The 21,876-nt window shown below is 39.0% G+C and overlaps 1 protein-coding gene across 3 annotated transcripts; it reads right to left on the reverse strand.

Annotated features, from left to right (window-relative positions):
- Positions 1-2,719: 2,719 nt before the first annotated feature.
- LOC117538006 (centrosomal protein of 95 kDa-like) lies at positions 2,720-21,632 on the reverse strand. 3 transcript variants are annotated; one of them, XM_034203484.1, is made up of 22 exons: positions 21,406-21,632; positions 20,206-20,334; positions 19,517-19,624; positions 19,167-19,277; positions 17,586-17,706; positions 16,005-16,123; positions 14,472-14,653; positions 13,050-13,122; positions 12,770-12,828; positions 12,164-12,271; positions 12,051-12,127; positions 11,819-11,945; positions 11,413-11,530; positions 11,106-11,308; positions 10,599-10,694; positions 9,883-10,021; positions 5,260-5,429; positions 5,082-5,156; positions 4,459-4,611; positions 4,024-4,170; positions 3,833-3,904; positions 2,720-3,664 (listed from the first exon to the last, which is right to left on the reverse strand). In XM_034203484.1, the coding sequence occupies exons 1-22, from the start codon at positions 21,428-21,430 to the stop codon at positions 3,488-3,490; spliced, it is 2,589 nt and encodes an 862-aa protein (XP_034059375.1). In that variant the 5' UTR covers positions 21,431-21,632; the 3' UTR covers positions 2,720-3,487. The 3 variants fall into 3 exon arrangements, with proteins under 3 accessions (XP_034059375.1, XP_034059374.1, XP_034059373.1); XM_034203483.1 differs by having other exon boundaries at positions 11,819-11,942; positions 12,051-12,271; XM_034203482.1 differs by having other exon boundaries at positions 12,051-12,271.
- Positions 21,633-21,876: the final 244 nt, after the last annotated feature.

A 21,876-nucleotide genomic window follows, 5' to 3' on the forward strand; every position in this document is an offset into this window, starting at 1 on the left:
TATTCAGTGGCGCGAAAGACAGACACGTGATCTGAGCTCACTGAGTGGTTTCTGACATTAGCTAATTTACAATAAATCAGCATAATAATTTAGCTTTTTCCATGTGACGACTTGTTTGTTTACCGTTTTGTTGTTAAATGTATGTGTCTTCAATATGTAAGACACTTTGAAAACAATATATAAAGTAGAAAACTGGGGAAACTGTTTTAAAATATGATTTTAATTAATATTTCAACTTTTTAGTGAAACATTTTTGATGAATGTGTCAATTAGTTTTGTAATTATATACATATTATGAAGTTAATATACTTAGTTTCAATTAATCAGCTGTAATATTGAATAGTTTTCATAAATACATTGATTTCATTCAGTAGTAGATTTATGTAAAATGTGGTTGTGGCTAAAGACTTTGTTTAAACAGCTTTTCCTTTATTTATTATATTCTAGCAGACAGACTCCAAAAGTGAGAAACTGAAGAAATGGAAGAAACACGCTCGGAGCCTCCTGAACCTGCTGTGAAGAAGCAAAAGCTGCTTAATCCCAGGTTTGAGCCTCTTGTACTTTACTTTAATAAATGAATACAACTTTCAATAAACAGTACCATAGTATATCATTATATATATTTGGTATTAGTAATATTTTATTCTAAGAAAATCTACATCATGTGTACCTTTTTACTTTTGGTACTGTAAGTATATTTGTATACAGATACTTTTGTATTATTTACACTGTTGCTACTTTTACTTCCACAGCTGTCACTTCCTCATAGTGTTGCTGACATGTTTTGCCTTTTCATGTACATTTGGATTATAGAGTAATAATGAATATGACATGTCAACACAATTGACGCTTCTTTTTTTAGTTTATCAAATGAAGTCAAGCAAGATACCTTCGCTGCTCCTTCTGTCCAGACACCTGAAACTGAAAAGGTAAATACGATTGTTTCACATCTCCTATACAAACAATTTCTCTCCAGCACCAATTGTGCTGCCTGTTTTTGACTAAGCAGCATGATGATGCTTGCTGCTCCTTGTTCCATTTGAAGGAGTCGGGGACAAAAGATGCCTCAGGTCAATCAATAAATACTGAAGATAAGTGTGCGACAACCCTCAAGTCAGAAAATAGAGGTGAGTCACATAAACACAGCCCTTCACTAGCAAAGAAGAAAGTCAAAAGATTGCAAGATAATTGTTAACAGGAAAAGCTGAAGTCATAACTGATAATGAATCCACACAGATATTGAAGAAGATGAAGAATTCAGTACCTCGTTAAGTGTGGGAGACGGACGCTACCTGGTGGATTTGGGGAGGTGTGATGATGTTAAAAAAAACTGTTAAATTGAACCGTTCTCATAAGATGTTCTCAATCCATTACTTTATTTACATTATACATTGAAATAAGACCTGTTATTAAGGTTATGTTGTGTATTCTCTATCTCCCTCAGCTCATCAGAGTTCATTGTTGATGTAGAGTGCCTCCTTCAGCTGTTGAAGACGTGCCGGGAATGCAACAGACGGTGTACCGTGAGCAAACAAGTCATAGGACTAAAGCTCATGGTCAACCAGACGTGCTGTTTCTGCAGCAGCAGCTCAAAATGGAGTAACCTGCTGGATGATGAGGAAGAAGATTTCCAGATCAATTGAAAAGATACAGCACGTAGACAGAGCAACTCAGCCAAGCAGTGAGGCTGAGTTGAGATATGCTCGTTTTCTTTTTCAACCTCTGACACACTGGACTAAAACTGCTGAACTTCTGCTGCCTTCGTTCAGGTTGGTTATATTTCTCTGGACTCTGTGTCAACTACACTGTAAGATGTCACCCTTCCTGTTATAATCACACCCATCAGAACGCCATGTTTTCTAAAGGCAGAGATGGTTCACTAAGGAAAGATGTTTTGTTCTTTAGTTCAACGTGTAAGTATTTTGAAGGTTTCCGTCGTTGAGCCAATATGTAGTTTCAGTTATCTGCTCAGAAAAGCAGTATTGAAACTTGTTTTAATGGCTCATCTTATTCATGTTATTTGTTAAACTCAATGCAGTCTTTATTAGGATATGCTACGCACGGTGTAATTGTATGCAGGATGCACTTTGATGATCAAAGGACCATAACATCAGAAGCTTGTCTGATTTGCATTGACATCTCATACAAGAGTAGATGTACTCTGTGCAGCCCGACCAAATTCAGAACAATTCTATAAATAACTGCCCAGCTAATTGAAACTTCATTTAACTCTCTGCAAGGAAACTAAAACAGTAGGAAGGGAATGAAAGCAGCTGGTGCCCATCAATGGCTTTCCTCCCTGACCTGGCATAACTCGGCAGAACTGATTTCCTCACACTGATCATGTTTAATATTTCTAGCTGTAGGCCCTTAGATGGGATGTCAGCATCCAGATACAACTAGCAACGTGTTATGAAAAAGTAATAAACCATTTCAGTTTTCCTGCCCACATTGTTCATCTATCCCAGACACCTTGCTTTCTCCTTTGATGCACACGTTTGGCCAATATAAACTGGCATTCATGTACAGGTAATTGTCTCTGCAATGTAAGGTTGGATTTGGTCTTTTACCTTTTTGAATTAGAAATGTTCATTCATCGTTGTTAAGGGATTTGTTCAGTGACTTTATGTTTTTGATACTTTGGTCGAGTGTATTAGGATCAGCCTTTATCTTCAATAAAATACTAAAACAGTTACCTGCATATTTGAGGAAGACCTTGAACTTTGACCCATGTCAGCCAGAAGAGATGAGTGAGCAAACACATTTAATGGAAGATGATGATGGGGAAATGGTGTGCTCATTAGTTACATATCAGTGGACAGTGTTTTAACATCACAACCTGTTTGTTTCAAACTACGATTCCTTTAGTTCAGGCGGAGAGTTAAAAACAATCACAATGGAGGAAAAGACTGATTATCATCGCCCATGGTGACAGAATTAATCTAGAACACCAGGTTAATTTAAAATCAAACATTAAGGTTAACAAATAAATAATCCACAAGCACGGTTAAATCATTAATGATCGGACATTTAAGGGTGAAATGGGAGTTAAAAATCTGTCGGTGTGGGACATTCATAATAACTGCATCAAAAGTCCCTATTTGGCAAAAGGAAGAACATTTGAACTCATTTGCTCCGAGATCAGCTCACAAAGACTGTTTCGAACATTCTCAGTTATCAAGTACTAAAATCCATGGAAGAAGGGGACTCGGTCCAAGGTGTCATTAAGTTCAGGTATAGCAGCTGAGGTGAGAGGAAGTTAGCTAAATAAGCTAACAGCTACATCTTGTCTGAGTGTTCAGTTCATTAATAATCATCAGGACTTGTTCTTACGAGAGTTTCCTCTTCTGTGCAAAGGAAGATGCAGATGTACTGTTCAGCGGCCGGAAAGTCGTACCATTATTTTAGAGAGGCAGAAACAGTGTTTTGCATAATGTTCGTCTGATGTAAATCCAGCTTTAAACCGTCCTGAGTCTCTGTTCCCTGGTCAGTGCAGAGAGCTAGTGTTGTTCTGGAAGGAAGCCATCTGGACCCGGCTGCGCAGCCTCTGAACCTCCAGATCCTGGAAGTGATCGTCCTTGTCGTTCTCGATGATAATCTTCTGCAGCTCGCCGATCTCACGCTCCATTCTTGAACGCAGCTCTCTCTTCATCTTCAGCAGAGCCTGTGAGAAAATGTGACATTCTTTTCAATTTGGACATTTCAGCTCTGAAGTCACTGCAAAGACATAATAACCTCAACCTAAAAACTTCAATAATGTCTGGCTCTTGAGCCGTCTGACAATATAAATCATTAGTTTATTTGTGACCACGGTCATAATTGAAAGGTTTACCTTTTCTTGAGCTTTTTTCCGAACCTGGATGTCCTGCCGCTCCAGAGAGAGCTTTTCAGCTAGTAGTGAAAACTGAAAGAGAGGGGAACATTATAGCTCACCTAGAAATAATGAGCATGTTTTAAACCCATTTTAAAAACAGGACCACAGTTAGGCTGACTTCCTGGTTTATATTTAGGTGTGTGTCTTACTTGGTCTTTATAGTAGTTCTCCATGGACTTGATCTGGTCCTGGTGTCGTCTCTGATTCTCCAGACGCTGCTCCCTGGCGAAAGCTTTCTGCTCTCTCAACCGAACCTTCTGTAGCTCCAACCCCTCCTCAAACAGCTGCCGAAACATCTGAACACACAACCAAACATCAACAAAAGCACTAATACCAGATTATCACGGGGTCTGTACTTTATTATCTAACTACGTAACCATACTTATATCTGCTAATAGTAAACAGTTGCTCTCATATTAAGCTCTGACTTGGTGGCATTTTGAAATACAGTATATAATGAAGGAAACATCTTTAATAATTGAAAAAAAAGGATGAAGAGATAAACACATATTGTAAGTATCTGTTGGTTGTGGTCTTATTCTGTCAGCGGGAGTTCAAAGTGAGTATTGGCCTTCACTACCCACCCTCTCCTCCTCGGTGCGGGCCCTCATGAGGCGGGCCCGGTGCTGGACGTGGTACTCGCTGTGGTACTTCTTGGCGCGTGCTATCTGCTGCCTCTGTTCCTTCAGTCTGTTCTGGGTCGACTTCTGCTGCACGACACGCTCTTTGAAGTCCCTCTGGAAGAAAAACAGTTTTAGCTTGCAATGGTTCAGCTTCTTTTAGTTTTTTAGTTATCCCATTTCCTATTGGCTGACATGGAGCAGGCAGCTTTATGACCTGTACTGTAGCCAGCCACCAGAGGGCGATAGAGATACTTCAGTTTAGGGGAGCTGTCGTTCCGTCTATCTTTAGGTAAAGTTTATAGGTATGACAAACACTGCATATCCAGGACAGTGTTACAATAGTTTTGAATTTTAAATTAGTCTTGTATTTTTAATTTACAGTAGTAGGGCCAGGGATAATGTCTCACAAGTCTGTCGCTACGTAGATAAAATATACATGATTGGAGAACAGTGCAAGAAAGTCAATAAAAGTTCAATGTATTGATCTGTCAATCTACTCGAGTCATCTAAATTGCCATTGTAACTGTGCATGAGTTTTCTAGATGTGAAAAAGAGCTTTTAAATGTGTTTGTGTTGACGCTCACCAGACGCCTGTTGTGATCCTTCTCTTTGCGAACGATCTCCTGAAGCAGGTCATGTTTCTTTTGCGCTTCCTGAACCTGAAAGATAAGCAGGGGTTTACACATTCAATCCATCAACCAAATCATATGCTCCAGATTTTAAAGGGCACATCCTGGTCTGGCACCCAGTTCCCAGTCCTACCTGGCTGGAGATCTTGCTGTGTCGCTGGTTCTGAGGGGACGACAGGGCATGGAGTCTGTCCACCTGCTGCATCTGCTGCTCCCACATTCGACCCAGGGCTTGTTGGGAGATGTGAAGGTGGGGCAGCTCCTCCCGAAGCACAGGTAAGAGGTCATTCTCCTTTATTTTCACTAGAGAAAGGAAGAGAAAACACAAACCACAATATTACAACTAAAGTATAAATAGTTGGTCTAAATCTGCATCCTCACAGTAGATGTCACTAAATCCAAGCCTATAAAATGGTAGATCAACATTTAAAGTATCATACAATAATGATTTTTGACATGTCCCTCATAGGTTAGCAGAAATGTCCAGTGAATCCTATTTAGAATGACCCTGACCTCTCAAAGTTAATGGGATTTTACTAAAGTTTTTGATAAATCTAAATGGGAAAGACAGCTCTAACGACATGGTACATTAATAACATATTCATATGTTATGTAATGTGAATTGAGCTTACTTTCCCTTTACGTTTAGCAAAGACTACAGTGTAATAAAATTAAAAGGCACCTGGACATAGTTCAGTTTTAAACAAACCATACATGATATTTTAATTTTGAGGCAACTTTGTTCAAATAATTAAAAACTGTAGAATACCGTCGAATAGTATTTTAATTGGATTTAATATAACTTATTTTACTATTTACTATGTATCATCGGTGAGAAATAAATAGGGTTCTCAGTCATGTTTGGCCGCTTGAAGGACCCGTACCATAACAACACGAATACAAGCATCATATTTCAAGTGACTGCAGTGCAGCCACACCAGAGAGAGAGTAGCTGCTGCGGAATCCACCGACAGTACCACACGTACTGACCTTTACATATATTCAGTCTGGTACTGACTGGCTAATGTTAGCTGAAGTCGGCGGTGTAATGTTGCATCGTATGTTGTTCACCAAAGGCATAGTTTAAAGTGGCCGACCTACAGGAGATTGCGGTATGCACGCCTCAAGTTTGGAGAAGTCACGCAGTGTGAAGAAGCAACGCAATGCAATGCTGTGATCGGTTGCAGCAGGTATTAGCCGGCTTCATTTGCCGTCAGACGGCTCTTTAATGTGGCACTACATTCTGTCAACCGAAGAACTTCCGTATACATACGCCAGAGAACGTGTGCTGCAGATTCCGCTTCCGCTGCTGTTCATTTGCTTGTAAAACGATGGCGAGTATTAGTGTTTTTCCGTGCTGTGCAGACAATTACGTGTCTTGTTACATCATTTAGCTTTCACCGCGTCACGTTTGAACATTGTTGAACAGCAGTGGCTTGCAACCTTGGACATTTACAACTCCGCGTTTGCAGTGATCGTTTCTCTGAAGATAGGCAAAATAGAAACTTGCGGAAGCCCACTGCTGTACCAAGGCTACAGGTAAGATGGCGCTGAATGTCCACAAATATACAGAACAACTTACCAAACAACCAGTATAGAAATATTTTTGTTTTGTTTCAATGAGAACCAAAGTTGTAGTACAACTGTGCAACACAAACCACATACATTTTGTAAATTATGTATAGGGTAGCGAGCGAGTTTGTTTATGATGGAGATGTAGGTCAACATGCTATTTAAAAATGCATAACAAACTAGGACCATTATTGGTATGTAATACTTTAACAGGCATGTACTAACTACACAAAGCACAATACCAGAAAAACATGGGGTCCCCCAATGTAAAACTCACAAGAAGTCACCATTAGAGAGCCACCGGGCCTCCACAATAGATTCACAACTCACTGTTGTTCCCACCAGTCCTGAACAATCCCTCCTCAGACCATCATCATCTGGAGCTCACCTTGCCTCACATGCTACATATCAACCAGAGATGAGCTGATTGGGGCTGTCTACAGTTAATTTTTACTTTATGGTGACACACAATGTAAACATCTTTTGGCAATAAACACAGAGGTGAACATAAAGTATGTCAACTTTTCCACAAGCGATTAAGGATTTGCTCTCTTGGTTCGATAGTTCTCCATTTGGGAAAGTCTTCTTCTGTAGACTTTACTGTTATAATCACTCATTTATAATTTCTTGCATTTGTTGTGTCTTCCTTAGACCAATGACGGGCTGATTTCCGGCGTAATATTGTATATGGCTAAGTGGCGCTTATGCAAAGAAATACAGACTGGTCTGACAGCAAGGTGAAGCTGTGAAAAATAATCGAAATACAGCTTATGCGTCATTCCAGAATTGGAGGACATTTCATGTCCCCCATATAAAAAATCTAATAATCCATGCCCAAAATGCTAAAACATGCACTTGTTGTGTTAAACATACTTGTATTGAGACAAAATGTATATAAAGTTGTAGAAAAAGTGATTTCAAAATATTATTTAAATGATCAAATAGCTCTCGAACATCCCCTAAAATGGCATTTTTCTCTTGTCCCGCTTCTTGGTGACCAACTTGCATGTCAAATATAACATTTAAAATAGGGATTTTATTTACTTTTTTTGGTATTATTCTATTGATATATGTCTCTTGTAATGGTAAAATCAATTTGTTAAATCATAAACATATTTTAGATAACAGTAATTTTGCACAGAAGGTGTGTCCCTCAACATGCGTTCAACCCTGTTACCCAAACCTTTTTAGATTGGCACAGGAAGTGAACAAACTGTAAATCAGATGACACAGTGGAAGTGACATCAGCAAGCCATGTGCTAGTCCCATGGGTAGTCAAGGGTAGTCCTCTCTTTTATGTTTCATATTTTTACAATCTTTTCAGTCTTAAAAGAGTGTGGCACTCTGACCCACTCAACCCTGTTACTGATATTATCAGAATAAAGCATATTCGTTTCAAAGTTATCTTTCTTGCATTAGATATCCAAGTTTGTCCTTGCCTTGAAAGTAGCATTACATGCTACATCTAGCAATAATTCCTGAGGTTAAAGCTCAAATTAGCATTGATTTTCAACCCTGTTACTATAATTAGAGTAACAGGGGTAATTCTTCATTGGAAAATATTAATTTGATGCCTAGCTGGGCAAATCACTTTTTTTGATGGTTTGTTATCTGTTTTTCCTAAATACATTAAAACAAATTATAAAATAAAAGGTTCATTTTTCAAAAATGTTGGTGTCTAAATTGTCCTCCAATTCTGGAATGACCCTTAAACTGATTATTTCCTTGTTTTGGTTCCTTGCTGGTACTCCGGTCTGCTTCTCTAAACTAGATGCACGCTGACTGCCATTTACTGTAGGCACTTTCACACCTGTTTCATGTGGGTCTGCAGGAGATGTGCACAGTTAAAGGGAAGGATTACACACTGGACATATAAGATGGAGCAGGATGGGGAGATATTCTAGTTCCCTGCCATTCTTCTTGACGTATATGTAGTAGCTAAAAGTCATTGTCTGCAGCCAGGGGTTTGAAATGTGTCTGACTCTGTGTTGTGTGGTATTTTACAGCTGCATGACAGCTCGGCAGTAATGGACGGACCACCAGGCCAGGTCAGAAGCTCAGGTGAGACATTGAATAATCTTCAACTTTAATGTTCTTTACTATTTGTCTGGTACATTTCTGATGTTCCTCAGCCAAGTGTAGACAGTGTGTATACACAAATTATTTACTACAATGGACTAAAAAAGATGCGGTTGACTAACAAAAACCAACATTTATTCACAGGCATTCAAGTAAATGTACCTGAGACATGCACTGTAACCACGGAGAAGTAAGTCAACAAATATCTTTTATCATGAAACACTGATGTGCAAAGTAAACCACATAGCTTTCAATAAAAAGGCAGACAGTTCTGTGATACAGTTAATCAATTCAGAGGTTTCATTTACCCCTGCACCACTTTTATGCCTTCAGCAATGAATCCGTAGTGACAACATGTTTTCACCTCTAGCCGTGCTGCAACAAGTGTCATAATAATGTATCTGCTTTCATTTTCTTCCCCATAGCAGACCAGCTCTGCAGCACATTGTTGATGAGGAGGCCATCCTGCAGCTGATGAAGGAGTGCCCCATGTGCAACAGAAAGTGCCGCTGTATGAAACAGACTAATGGTCCTTTCTTGATAGTCTACCAAAGCTGTTACTTCTGCCATTATCACGGCAAGTGGGCCAACCAGCCTGAAGTGAGAAATATGAACTTTAAAAAGAAAAGAAAAGCGCGAAAGAAGAGATGTCAGCCAAAGGACAAGGTGTCCTTAAAGGCTACCGCTCAGTCACCACAGCTTAATAAGACAAACACTTCTGAAGCCTCGGTCTCAGAGTCACCATGACCTCGTACAGACCTGAAGAGCTACAAGGCAACTCTGTCTCAGATGTAACTTGACTCACACAAATCTGAAATTGGGCATGAATCCAGCTTCAGATTTGCCTTCAAGTTGGATCATTATTATGCTGTGGGAGATGCTTGTTGATGAAAAACAATTCTGTAAACTTTACTTTCTAGCTGAAGCTTTAGTAATAATGTTTAATATGTGCAGTTAGAGTAAAGCAGTAAAAGAAGCTAAAAGCATTGTTTATTCTCCAGTAGTGACAATACTAGTAGTGTGGAAAAATGAATTTGGAATATTAATCAAAATCTAGAATAATAGCCGAAAGGTCCATGTGGTAAATATACAAGTCTAAACCTACTTGATGGAGCTTTCCTGGGGGCCTCCTGCCTTCTCCGTCTCGGTGTGGTTTGTGCTTTACGTTGGGTCTTCGGTCTCTCTGGAGACAGTCTGGACGCGTCCGAAACTTCCCTGAGTATAGCCTCTCTGTACTGGCGCTCCTACACACACAGTCACACACATTGACACATTTAAAAGTTTAGTAAACTAGGACTAATTGCCCATCAGGTAAAGCAAAGAAAAACTTACAATATTGGCAATTGTTTCATTTTTCTCAAAGCTAAAAGGACTTTTTGGTAAGGTTAATATCCTTGCTTTGCCGCTCGTAGAGTAGTGTGCAAAGCAGAAGTTATTTCTCATTTCCCATTTTATACCATTTAACATCAGTTGAGGTCATTTGGTGTTAAAGTTAATGTCAGTTTCCATTAGATTAAACAAGTTGCTATTAATATGTTTATCGTGAAAGTAGATTTAGGTTTTTTTGTTTGAATGCATTCTAAAAGTATTTACCATGTTATGACTGTTTTTCTGTAAATACATTAAAACTTTGCATTTATTTTGAACACATGTGATTTCATAAATTGATTTTAGTTCAGAAAGTGCACATGATAAAAGGATTGTGTACCTCTATTGTCTCTAGGTTTTAAACTGTTTTTTTAATAAGGTCATTAACAATGTCTGATTACATAATACTTTGGTTACGGTTACATTGTACTACACATCATACTAATGACTTACAGCTTCCTGAGCTTTGAGGCGTGCCTTGTCTATATCGGCCCGTTCTTTGTCTTCATATCTTTTCAACTCCTCCTCATAGGCCTTATTCTCCAAATACTGAAAGCGAGAGAGAGTCCACATTATTTTGTAGGCTTGTGACATGATGAATAGAACCAAAATAAACAAGTTAAGCAAATTAACTTAAATCTGAATATGTGAAAAGCAACGTTAACGAACAACATTTATGACATTTCTCTCATAATTAGGACATTGAAATTACTTATAAGAATACTATAAAAAATATACACATCTGAGTTCAAATCATTAAGCCAGCAATCTTGTTCATTAGCCATAAACCTCAAACATATATCCAACTACTCTAGAAATCAAGCAGCACATCTTCAAATGGCTGAGTAAGAGGACATTTGGCATGCTAGTGTGCCACTAGTTAAGCTACCACATGTCCAGGGTCGCAGACTATGGAAACTTAAAGGGAAAGCACTTTGAAAACAATAACCATGGTAATACCTTGCTCAGTTTTCGGTGAGACTGTGTGTGGTGTAGCTCTCCTCGTCTTGATTGAGCAGAGGCAAGGTTTGTTTGTCTCCCATCATCCAGACTCAAGGCCTCTGCCATGGCAGATTCCAACTGTCCCTGCAGGGAGCGACTGACCCGCGGAGGGGAGGGGGATAAGGAGCGTGTCCGGGGGGTGGATTCAGTGCCAGGTGCTCCTGAAAATATAACATTTTACAATTAAATAATAACATTTTAATTATGCCGGCGCATCAAAGATCATGAAAGAGTTAACTGTGTGTTAGCCATCATTTGTATTTACCCGTTTGCTGTCTGGGAGCCCTGCGGCACTCCATGACGCTGTCACTGTGGTGGGACTGCTTGTCCTCTTCTCTCCCGTCACTGGACTCTCCACTGTCCCCCAGAACTCGTTTGAGCATCTACAGGAATAATGCATGCGTTAAAGAGACAATACAACATTTGAAAGATGTAAGAATGTCAACCCTCCTAAACATTATTTGTCAAAATGATCACGGTTAGATATTTCCCCAGATTTTCCTACATAGTTTTAAAATCATGCAGCTAACAATTGCTTAAAGAGTGTGTATGTAGAAAATAAAAAAACAGGTAAATACAAACACTTAATTAGACACACATGCACAGCAAATTTAAAGCTTGGATACAAAACATTTATGAAGATATGATGATATCTTATACACATTTCACACCTGATCAAGTTCCTCTAGTCGATGGGAGAGGTTCTCAGATATGTGATGAAGCTCCTCTTCTGCTTTTTTGTTCCTTTGTCTGCGGTACGACAGAGGCTCTTTCAAATCTTCCTCCTCCAACCTGCTGCTGCTCAGGGAGCAAATATAGTCAGACAGTCAGGAAAGGGAGCATTAACACATCCCTTCATTTCAATATTCTGTTGCCTCTTATTGACTTTTGAAAGTCCACTACCTGAGGCCTGTTCGATCTCTGTGGGCTATCCTTCTGTCTGCTTGTCTTCGTGTATAACTCAGATCCTCATCTTCCTCCTCCTCCTCTTCCTCCTCCTCCTCCTCCTCTTCCTCAGTGTCTGACGGAGAAGGACTTGTGACGGCCATCTCATCCTGCAGAGTGAGGAAGAGCACATCTGGCTTGGTGCGGAACAAAACCCTCCTGGGACCCCCGTTAGTGGGCTGAAATTAGACAAAAAGAGATTCCTTAGTTGATTTACAAAAAGTTACAGAAAATGAAAACAAGAAAGAGGGAAACTAACATAAAGGTGTGGCATTTGTTTATACAAATGAATCAAATCCCTCTTAATAACATGGACACATGGCACAGAATGGGCTTGTCAGTCTTGGATAAACAAGAATGTGACAGATAAGCCTTCACTAACAAATGTCCTATTTTATGTTACAATAAAGTATGATTTTTGCTCAGAGCACCTTTAAAGAAAGACTGCAAATGAGCTATTGAAGAAAAAAGTTGAGTTCCCAGTTTTGCAGGTAATATTTAGTGTTTATTTCTTTATAGAAATTCCATCAGATTGCATTTACACCCAACCTTCACCCGTGTTGTTTATAAGGGTTTCTGGAGGTGACACAATACTTACAATAAAAAAAGATCCAAACATTTCTGCATGGGTTTGAGGTTTCTGTAAAAATGAATACAAGGGTTTGTTGCTTTCTCACCTTTAGTGTCTCCCTCTCCACCTCTGTCCTGGCTCTGTGCTGACTGGACTCACTTGCAGCTAGAAATTGAGAAAAACATTTCATTAAGAATAAAGTTACACTTGGGAGATTTCCACTTGTTAGCCCTCACACATGCATAGCAGATAAACGGTGATTTACCAGTTGGTAAGGAGATCCACTGTAGAACAGCCATGCACCCTTTGAATAATAAATGTCTGAACCGGGAGATTTTTTACATTTTGATCTGAATTTAATATGAAGGTACATTTGTTTTACTCACCAGGAGAGTGGAAAGTAGGAGGAGAATGTAGCCCATTGGTAACAACTGTCTCAGCCTCTGGTTTAGCTTCAGGCTGTGTGAGAAGGATGGTGAGAAATATAGCTTTATTGTCCACAAGGGAGAACATTGGTCTCAACAAACACAAGAAACAGGAACATAGAAAAGCAGTAGTGAAAACAAAACACACAGACAAGGTCATATCACAATTGTCTGTAGCATCAAACAAATTAATTAAAAATATGATTGGCACTTGGAATAGAGAACTGGCTGAGGAGAGGATGGGAGCTTTGAACTATGATACTGACTGCATTCTTCGTCCTTTCCATAAAAAGAATAAAGAGTCGAGAGCTTTTAGGGTTTGCAAACTATTTTGCTTGCTATTGACACAATCCTCAAACATTTTCTTAGAACTAGAGGTTTAGATGACCATTTCAGACTAGCAGGTAGACAAAGAGATAAAACACTCAATAATGTTGTTCACAAGTTTTTGAAAAGAGCAAGAACAAATACTTGGTTAATAGGAGCAGGCCCCCCTAGGTTAAACTGTTATTGCGTGTGTGTGTGTGTGTGTGTGTGTGTGTGTGTGTGTGTGTGTGTGTGAGAGAGAGCAGCCACACAACCTCAGGATCTTGGGCATGTCATGACCTGAGCGTGCTAAGGAGTATCAGATTGCCAATAGTTTCAGTAAATTCCTTAAAAAGATAATAAATATGTGTATGTCCGTCAGAACTTCGTCAACAACTCGTCACTTAAATTTGATAATCCAATTTGTGTCAGTAAGATTTGTTTCAATAATACAATAGATGTTCAGCAAACTATTTGTGGTTTAGTCTGCTGTATGACAAAGACCCAAGTTCACCTGCATAAAGGCAGTTCAAAAGACTGTTGCGAAGCTGTTCAAAGCTTTGGTTAGGTTAAGAGTTTGGTTTAGGTACATAAAACAGTCTGGAAAAAAGCTTGGCTGAGGCTTAGTTATCCAAAGTGAGGGTGTGGTTGGTCATGGCTGTAGGGCGGTATAGGAGTTGACCCATAAAGCAAGCCTTATTATAGAAATGTGACACTTCCAAGCTAAAGGACAGCAGACATTCAATATACTTTTCCTTAGGATGTTTGGTAACTGATCCTTAGTACAGTTTCCAGTCAGTCAAGAATTGAGAAGTTAAACACATGGGCTTATTGCTGAAGAAACTCCAAGTCTCAGCCATTTTGGATGAGTATGCTTTTCCTTTCCTATATTATCCTCAAATCACTAAAATAAGAAGTGTCAGGGTGAAAGTGAGTTTAAAAGAGAGACAGTGTTGCATTGCTGGCACTAGAGTAACATATCTCTTGCCTCTAGAACGATAAAGTTTGCATGTCCTTTCATTGCATTCAAATCATAGGTAAAATGTAAACACTTATCATACTGAATCATAAGGCTACCTCTGTGGTGACAGCAGCAGCTTGGCTGGGACCGGCAGCTGTGGGGGACTGGCTGGGTGAGTGAGGGTCTGTGTCCGGTCTGTGGGAGGTGTTGCTCTGGGTGGGTGGCTGCAGGGCGATGGCTGAGGGCAGAGCGCCAGTCAATGGAGCGTCCTGCGTGTCCAGAGGGACAGAGGTGGGATCTGGAAGGAAGGGTAGGCAAGCCTTGTTGATTAATCGTGAGGTTTATTAAAGGTCACCTATTATGCTAAATCCACTTTTTCATGTCTTGTATAAATCAACATGTGTCCCCTCTGTGTAAAGAGATTCTGAAAGTTTCAGGAAAAAAGATTCTCTCTCTTTTTGTCCTGATCCATTTATATAAAAACCTGAAAATGAGCTGATCAGATTTTGGCCACTTTATGATTTTTTTTGCCTGTGTAACCATTAGCCAATCAGCAACCAAGGTAACACCCCCCACCTTATCACCTGAATCTCCTCCGAGAGAACCATTGTTTTATTTTTAACCAAATATCTCGCAGAGGGCCGTGGGGAGTGGCTCCTTATTTTCATCTAAAGTAACAGACAGAGAATCAGCACTTTTGAAACAGGGCTAAAACAGAGGGGATTATGGGATGCTATAATGAGCTGTTTGGTATTTCAGAAAAACACTTTTTTGTATATATCTGAGACCTATAATATATTGATGAAAAACAGTATAATAGGGGACCTTTAACGGCCCGTCCACACAGCGGCGTGCGTTGAAAGCTTCACCATTCACTTTGAATGGGGTGACGGCACTTTTCGCCGAACTGCATTGTGGGAAGCGAAGCGGAGCTTTGCTGGCGTGGCTCGCTACAAAAGTTGAGCAATGTTCAACTTTTGAAGCCTCAGCAGAAGCGTCAGCCAATCGAATCATATGCCAGTACAAGCTCTAGCCAATCAAACCGCTGCTTGTGTGTCAGGGGCGGGAGATTCATGTGATTGGTTGTTGGTCGAGTTTCAGAAATGCCCGCCGGCAAGCGTCAACGCACGCCGCTGTGTGGACGGGCCGTTAGAGTCATAACACTCCCAAAGAAATATAAATTATTCCTCTATGGTAATATTTATATCTCAGATTGCTGAAAACGTCAGCTTGATAACAAATTGTGACAGGGAAGACAAATAACTGTAATCGTATTGGATTATGTCAACAAGGTTATGCTTTGTCTGCCAAACACTGATTGCTGATGCTAAATTGTATCAGAATATATATGTGGTTTGCAGTGAAGCAACTGGTTAGGTCACTACTGTACACTGTGACAATTACAGGTAAACACACTATTATAAAATTAAATATAAAACCAAAAATGTGTGCATAAAACAACTTATGTTCTCTAAAATGCCTAAACATTTTTCAAACAGAAATGCATTTTGAAAGATCTTTATCTAAGGCAACATTGAACTCCTCAAAAATCTTAATGCAACAGTAAATATGTAGAAATATAGATAGTAAGTAATTTGCCGAAAAACACATGAATTGAGGTAAAGACGGGCTGCGTTTGAGTGTCTCACCGTCTTGCTTGGCTGTGAATGTGCGTGCCGAGACTCCCAGCCCAATGAGCTCACTGGCTGATCCCGCCTCCTCAGCATTCCAGGTATGGAGGGAATGTTTACTGGAATACACAGCGGACCTAAACGATACAACATAATAATATGGTTCGTTGTGATATGGGATTAGATATTTAGTCGCAAAAATACTACATATGACCTACAACTGTTCTTCAAATTGACATATTCTTGATAACAGAATTCAACAAGTACTTAGGACAAAAGAGATGATAATAATTAGACTTGCGTGTTAAACCGTGAGTTTTCCAGATCTGAGCCTTGTCATTGGGCCAGAATGAGTCATGGCAGAGCTGCTGTTATGAGCCATATAACATGCTTGTCCATAGATATTGAAATACTCACAGCAGGAACATCTACTCACTGATTATGTTAAAAGCTGCATTGTGCTACTGGGACATAATCAGTTTTTTTTGGCACTCACAGTACAACGGTTTTATATTTTAATAGCTCTTACTGTCTCTAAAACATGTATGTAATAGTGTATGAATAGAAAGAATACACCAGCAGTGCCATAACCTGCACCCGACACATAAAACTAAAATGACTGCCCCGTGGTTGTATGCCTCCTCCTATCAGACTAGTTGCAGTTTACATCCATGTCTGTTCAAAATGTATTTTATTTTTTATGAAAAAATACGTGTGTGTAAAATTGTCAGAATGAGCATTTGTATTCTATGTACTATATATATATATGGCTTAGGAGCCAATTCTGGCTGCGTATCCTGTTGACTCAACAAACAATTAGGCAAACATTGGAGCTGTAGTGTAAATATTAGAGCCGGAGCGGGTAACTTTAGTCTGCACCCTCTGGCACAGAGACAAATTACCATATGACAGAGATCATAGAGACGGAGCCACGGAGGCCCCAGATCAAGAAAGAAAGGTCCAGTTTAATAACAGAGGGTGCGGACTAAAGTTACCCGCTCCGGCTCTAATATTTACACTACAGCTCCAATGTTTGCCTAATTGTCTGTTGAGTCAACAGGAAGAGCTCAAACAAAACAGAAGATTTGGTATTTTTTCATTTGTTTGAGAGTTTTCTTTGCCCTACCATGCTTGGCCTTTTCTTAATTTAAGAGCAAGGGTTGTGTGGGCTGTTGCAAGTTTGAGTCTGAGAAACACATTTATCACATTTGATCCACTCTCTCTGTCTACTGTCAATTAGTTTAAAAAAATGCATTTGAATATGAATAGGAAATGCTTTTTTTGTTATGAATATCTAGATGTTATGACTATTTTCATCAGAAAATGTTTTAATAAAGACATATACTATAAGTATTAGTATATTTATATAAATATTGTTAGTATCAAATTACTTTTACAAGATTTTAAAACTTTGCACTCCCTTCCTAACTTCCTTTCAATAATTACGTTTAGCATTTCAAAATAATATATAACATACCGACTGACTTTGTCAACTAGAGTTAACATTTTACCATGAATAAAATCTATCATTTATATAAATTCATAATTGATCTCCAAATCAACATGTGTTTGCAGTGCAAGTAAAAAAAAAGCTCTTACTCTCCACTGGAAGACAACGAGGCTCCTTCCAGTTTAGTTTCCTTTTGCGCTGGGGCATCACAGCTGGTAGGCTCTATGGCTTCAACAGGGACATCCTCATTGAGACTGTCATTCAGTTCCTCTGGAAAAAAGATTAACTATACAAATGACCCAGAGGGAGAGACAGAAAACTACAAACAAACTGAAGAAAAAACACAGAACCAACAACAAAGAGAAAGCAAAACTTGGGATTACAAAATCAATGTCTGAATAATTTTAAAGAGGAACTAAAACACATGACCTTTAATTCAACATTCTGACTGACAAAATGTCTGTTTTCCTTAAGCTCACACTTCAAAACGATAAAGATCTAAAAGACTGATAAACAACTCAGACCATCTTGTGGGTTTGAGAACAAAAGTAAATTCAGAAGCGAAATACAGGAACAACTAGGCCTAACTAAGCGGAGTACTAAAAGTTGAAGCACAACTTGTCATTGTTAGACTCTAAAGAACGGCACAACACTGAACCAATGTGACAACGGCTTAGATTATTAAACTCTTCAGCCCCAGTAAACTGACCACCAAGAGCTTCTCTTGTACTGAACCAATTTCACTATTACAAATGCAGGACGTTTGATTAGGCCTTTTAGACACTCACATCATTTGTAAGTGCAGACAAAGTCATTAACTACTATTACCCGTTTGGCAGCGGTCAGGGGACAGCCCACTCACACAAAGGCATGCTTAGTTCTGCAGTGAAAAGAGTCGACTGTTCCCTTTAAAATCCTGCACCAGCTGGTCCTAAACTGGGTTCAGGATACATTATGTCCTGTTCATACAGAAGGGCAAATAGTAGGGCTGCTCGATTATGGCAAAAATCATAATCTCGATTATTTGGGTCAATAATTGATATCACGATTATTAAAAACAATTATCCATTTACTTTGAAAACATCAATTTATTGGAGAATTTTTTTTTGAACAGTATGTTTTTAACAGTTGATTACCCTGAACTTTAAGTATAATTCAAGTGAAAAACCAATACAAAAAATAATTAATTTGAAAAAATAAAAGTAATAATAAAAAAATAATCGTTTTATTTCGATTACATTGTTTTCGTAATTGCGATTAAAATACGATTAATTGAGCAGCCCTAGCAAATAGGCAGTCTCACCTTAACAGAGACTGTGACTGTCAGTAAAAAAGAAAATCTTTTTTTCTTCTTCAAGGAAACAGGAAATACCAGATCCTTAAGGCTGCCATTAATTGGTCCTCTTGCCACTTTCTCTGCTAAGTGATTTCATGATAAGAATTGTTTGAAGTTAAAAGTTGGAATATGTGTAGAGGACTGATGTCACTTATAGTCTAATGCCTTTTCAAGAAAACATACTTAAATGTGTGTGTTTTGTCCAGACAAAAATATGCAGTTTACTGTCATAGAGGAGTATGGAAACCAGAAAGCATCCATATTAAAGAAGCTGGAATAAGATTAATTTGACATTTTGAAGATAAAGTACCAATCTGTGAGATAAAAAGCTAAATGTGTAAGATAAAAAATATATCAGGTTGATGAAGGAAAAGTGAGAAATGAATGTGACTACCTCCATTCTGTGACTCCTCGCTTATCTCCTCCTTGAGATATTCCAGGAGGCCATCAAAGATTTCCAGGAGGTTCTCGGTTGAATCTTTGTCCCCTCTGACAACATTTTCTCCTGCAAACACACAGCAATTATCAGTATTACTTTCAGTACTTTTGCAGAAGAAAAGGGTCGATTGTTAAAGTGACCTTGTGTTTTGGTTTACCCCTTCAGAACAGAAGGATATGGGGCCATGCAGCCAAAAATAAAGTGACTTGAAAGTAACATTTTCTACCATCTGAAGTATGTAGCAGTTCATTTTAGATGTTCTTATCTTAATAATTACTGTTGCAAAGAGTGAACGTGCATTATACCTGTAATGTGTGAGAGGCTGATCTGAAGGTAATCCAGGGAGAGTGAATCGATTACAGACTGAACGTTATGGGCTTCATCCTCTTGACTGCATGGCGCTGCAATGTAATCTAAACAAATATATACACATAGACAAATGTTAAACACCAAAGCATGTATGAAACCAGAGAAACAGTGGAATCCACACAACCTTACAGCAACATGCATACACACTTCCTTGAACACATTGGGCTTGTACTTCCTGTACTTAAGAAGGCAGGAAAGAGCTCAGCAACCTTAACAGTCTCATGATGGCATATATAATGGTCTCAGGAAGCATTCCTCACATACTAAGCACACTCAGGAGATCATGCACTAGACTAAAACCTCACAGCTTGTACACCGGCCTTGTGATCAAAATGTATATGCATCGTTTGGTCTTAAAATAATAGTTATTTTCATCAGATTTCAATCGATTATCTTTTGCAATATACATTAATAATCATTTGCTTAATAAAGCTTGTTAGGTCAGTCTCACCAGCACGTCAAATGCTTTAGAAATTCAGTATATTATCCAAGCTGTAATAAGCTGTAAACGGTCAATAATTGTAATTCTACTCAAGAAAAAATGAACTAAAAAAATCAAAATCGGTGCCAATTATTTGTTTAACCAATTGTGTCGACATTTGGTTGATCTGCAGCTTGCTCTTACCTGGAACCTTCTCCCCCAGGATGTTTTCGTACAGAGCAATGAAAACATTTGCATCACAGTCCGTCAGTTTCCTCAGCCTTAGGTTTATGGCACACTTGCTGAGGAGATCATTTGCCACCTCTACCCAATCTGTAGAAATAAAAGCAAAACTCTTGTTCATCACCAACAATCAAGTCCTTAAACAGACATTTGGATTTCATATCTAGAAAGTCTTCCTATAGAGAATAAGGTTACATGTACCATGTATAAATCAAAATCAAATCAAAGTTTAATTATATAGCCCAATATCACTAAACATGTTGGTCTCAGTGGGCTTCACAGATTAACAAACATTAATGTCAGTGCTAAAAGATAAATACAAGTACAATAACATAATAATAAGACAAGATAGAATGTAAAATATAATTAAAATAGATACAAATAAAAAGAAAATCAAAATGCCAAAAGGAAAGTCTTAAGCAAAACAATCTTTAAAGTTTGGACACTGTCTGCCTCCCCAATAACACAGGACGTTGTTTCCAAAGAAAGGGAGAAAGTTAGCTGAATGGCTCATTATTGTGACATTCACTTGTTATTTATATATTTATAAAGCAGGATCAGTACCTCCTCTAGGGGTGATACTTTTAATCATGAATGCCCATCCGCGGCAAACTTAAGTTTGAGAGCGGGGAGTCATCTCTCCCCGTCTTAAACACAATATCTACCTTACTACTAATCTTACACTCATTTTCATCAAGATACTGTTAGTTGTTTGGGTTATTTTACTAATGTATTTGTAATCTAATGATAAAGATGAACTGAAAACGCTACCGTTAAAAAGACTAACGTTACCGGTGGATGACATACATTACGTTTTTAACCAATTATAGCGATGGCCGTGGATTTGGGATGCTAAAACAACAAGCAAAGTATAGTCTGACACTTTTAAGTCACCTCTGGTAGGTTTTGACACAACTTTACCGGTTGAGTTGTCTCTAAAGTAGCTAGCTGCCCGTTGCTACTTGTTTGCTAACGGGAATATCATCAGAGAACACTACACTGTGATACTTAAACAAAACTGTAATTCATCTCTAAAGAATGTGTGTTCATGTAATGACAGGCTCGGTGACAGTAGCAAAGCAACACAAACCTAGCAGCTAATGTTAGCAGAAACATAACGATACGTGTCGCTAGCTTTCCCCCGGACGGGAGCTGCCTTACCTCTCTCTCCCTCCTGGGTGCCCATGAAACGGCTGTCGATGCGAGGCAGTTGGAGCTCAAAATCTACCCACTAGCAGGAAAAAAGTCGTATCATTCAAAGCTCCGTCCTGACAACAGATGGGGTCACAGTTTCGGTGTTTGTTGTGGGTTTCAGTAACATGGAGAAGGAACTACCGTCTCATTTAAAATTGAAGTCTTGTCTGATTGGACGTTACGCTCGGTCTTTGTTTCCGGAAGTGCCCTCTGATGGGGGCGTACCGCCCTCTGCTGGTAACACTGGGTAAAGCGTTATAACGAGTGAAACAATTGTAGTATAGTAGTCATGGGCGTGACTGTTAGAACAATTGGTGGGGACAATTTCGCCACATTTAACATCAGCATAGCAGAAGACAAAATACGTCCCTCCCCTGTTTGTTGAACCTCGAGCACCTGCATGATGACAAACCAATGCATAGACCTCTGGACCACCAA

The sequence above is a fragment of the Gymnodraco acuticeps genome, unplaced genomic scaffold, assembly GCF_902827175.1.
Source record: "Gymnodraco acuticeps unplaced genomic scaffold, fGymAcu1.1, whole genome shotgun sequence".
Lineage (NCBI taxonomy): Eukaryota > Metazoa > Chordata > Actinopteri > Perciformes > Bathydraconidae > Gymnodraco > Gymnodraco acuticeps.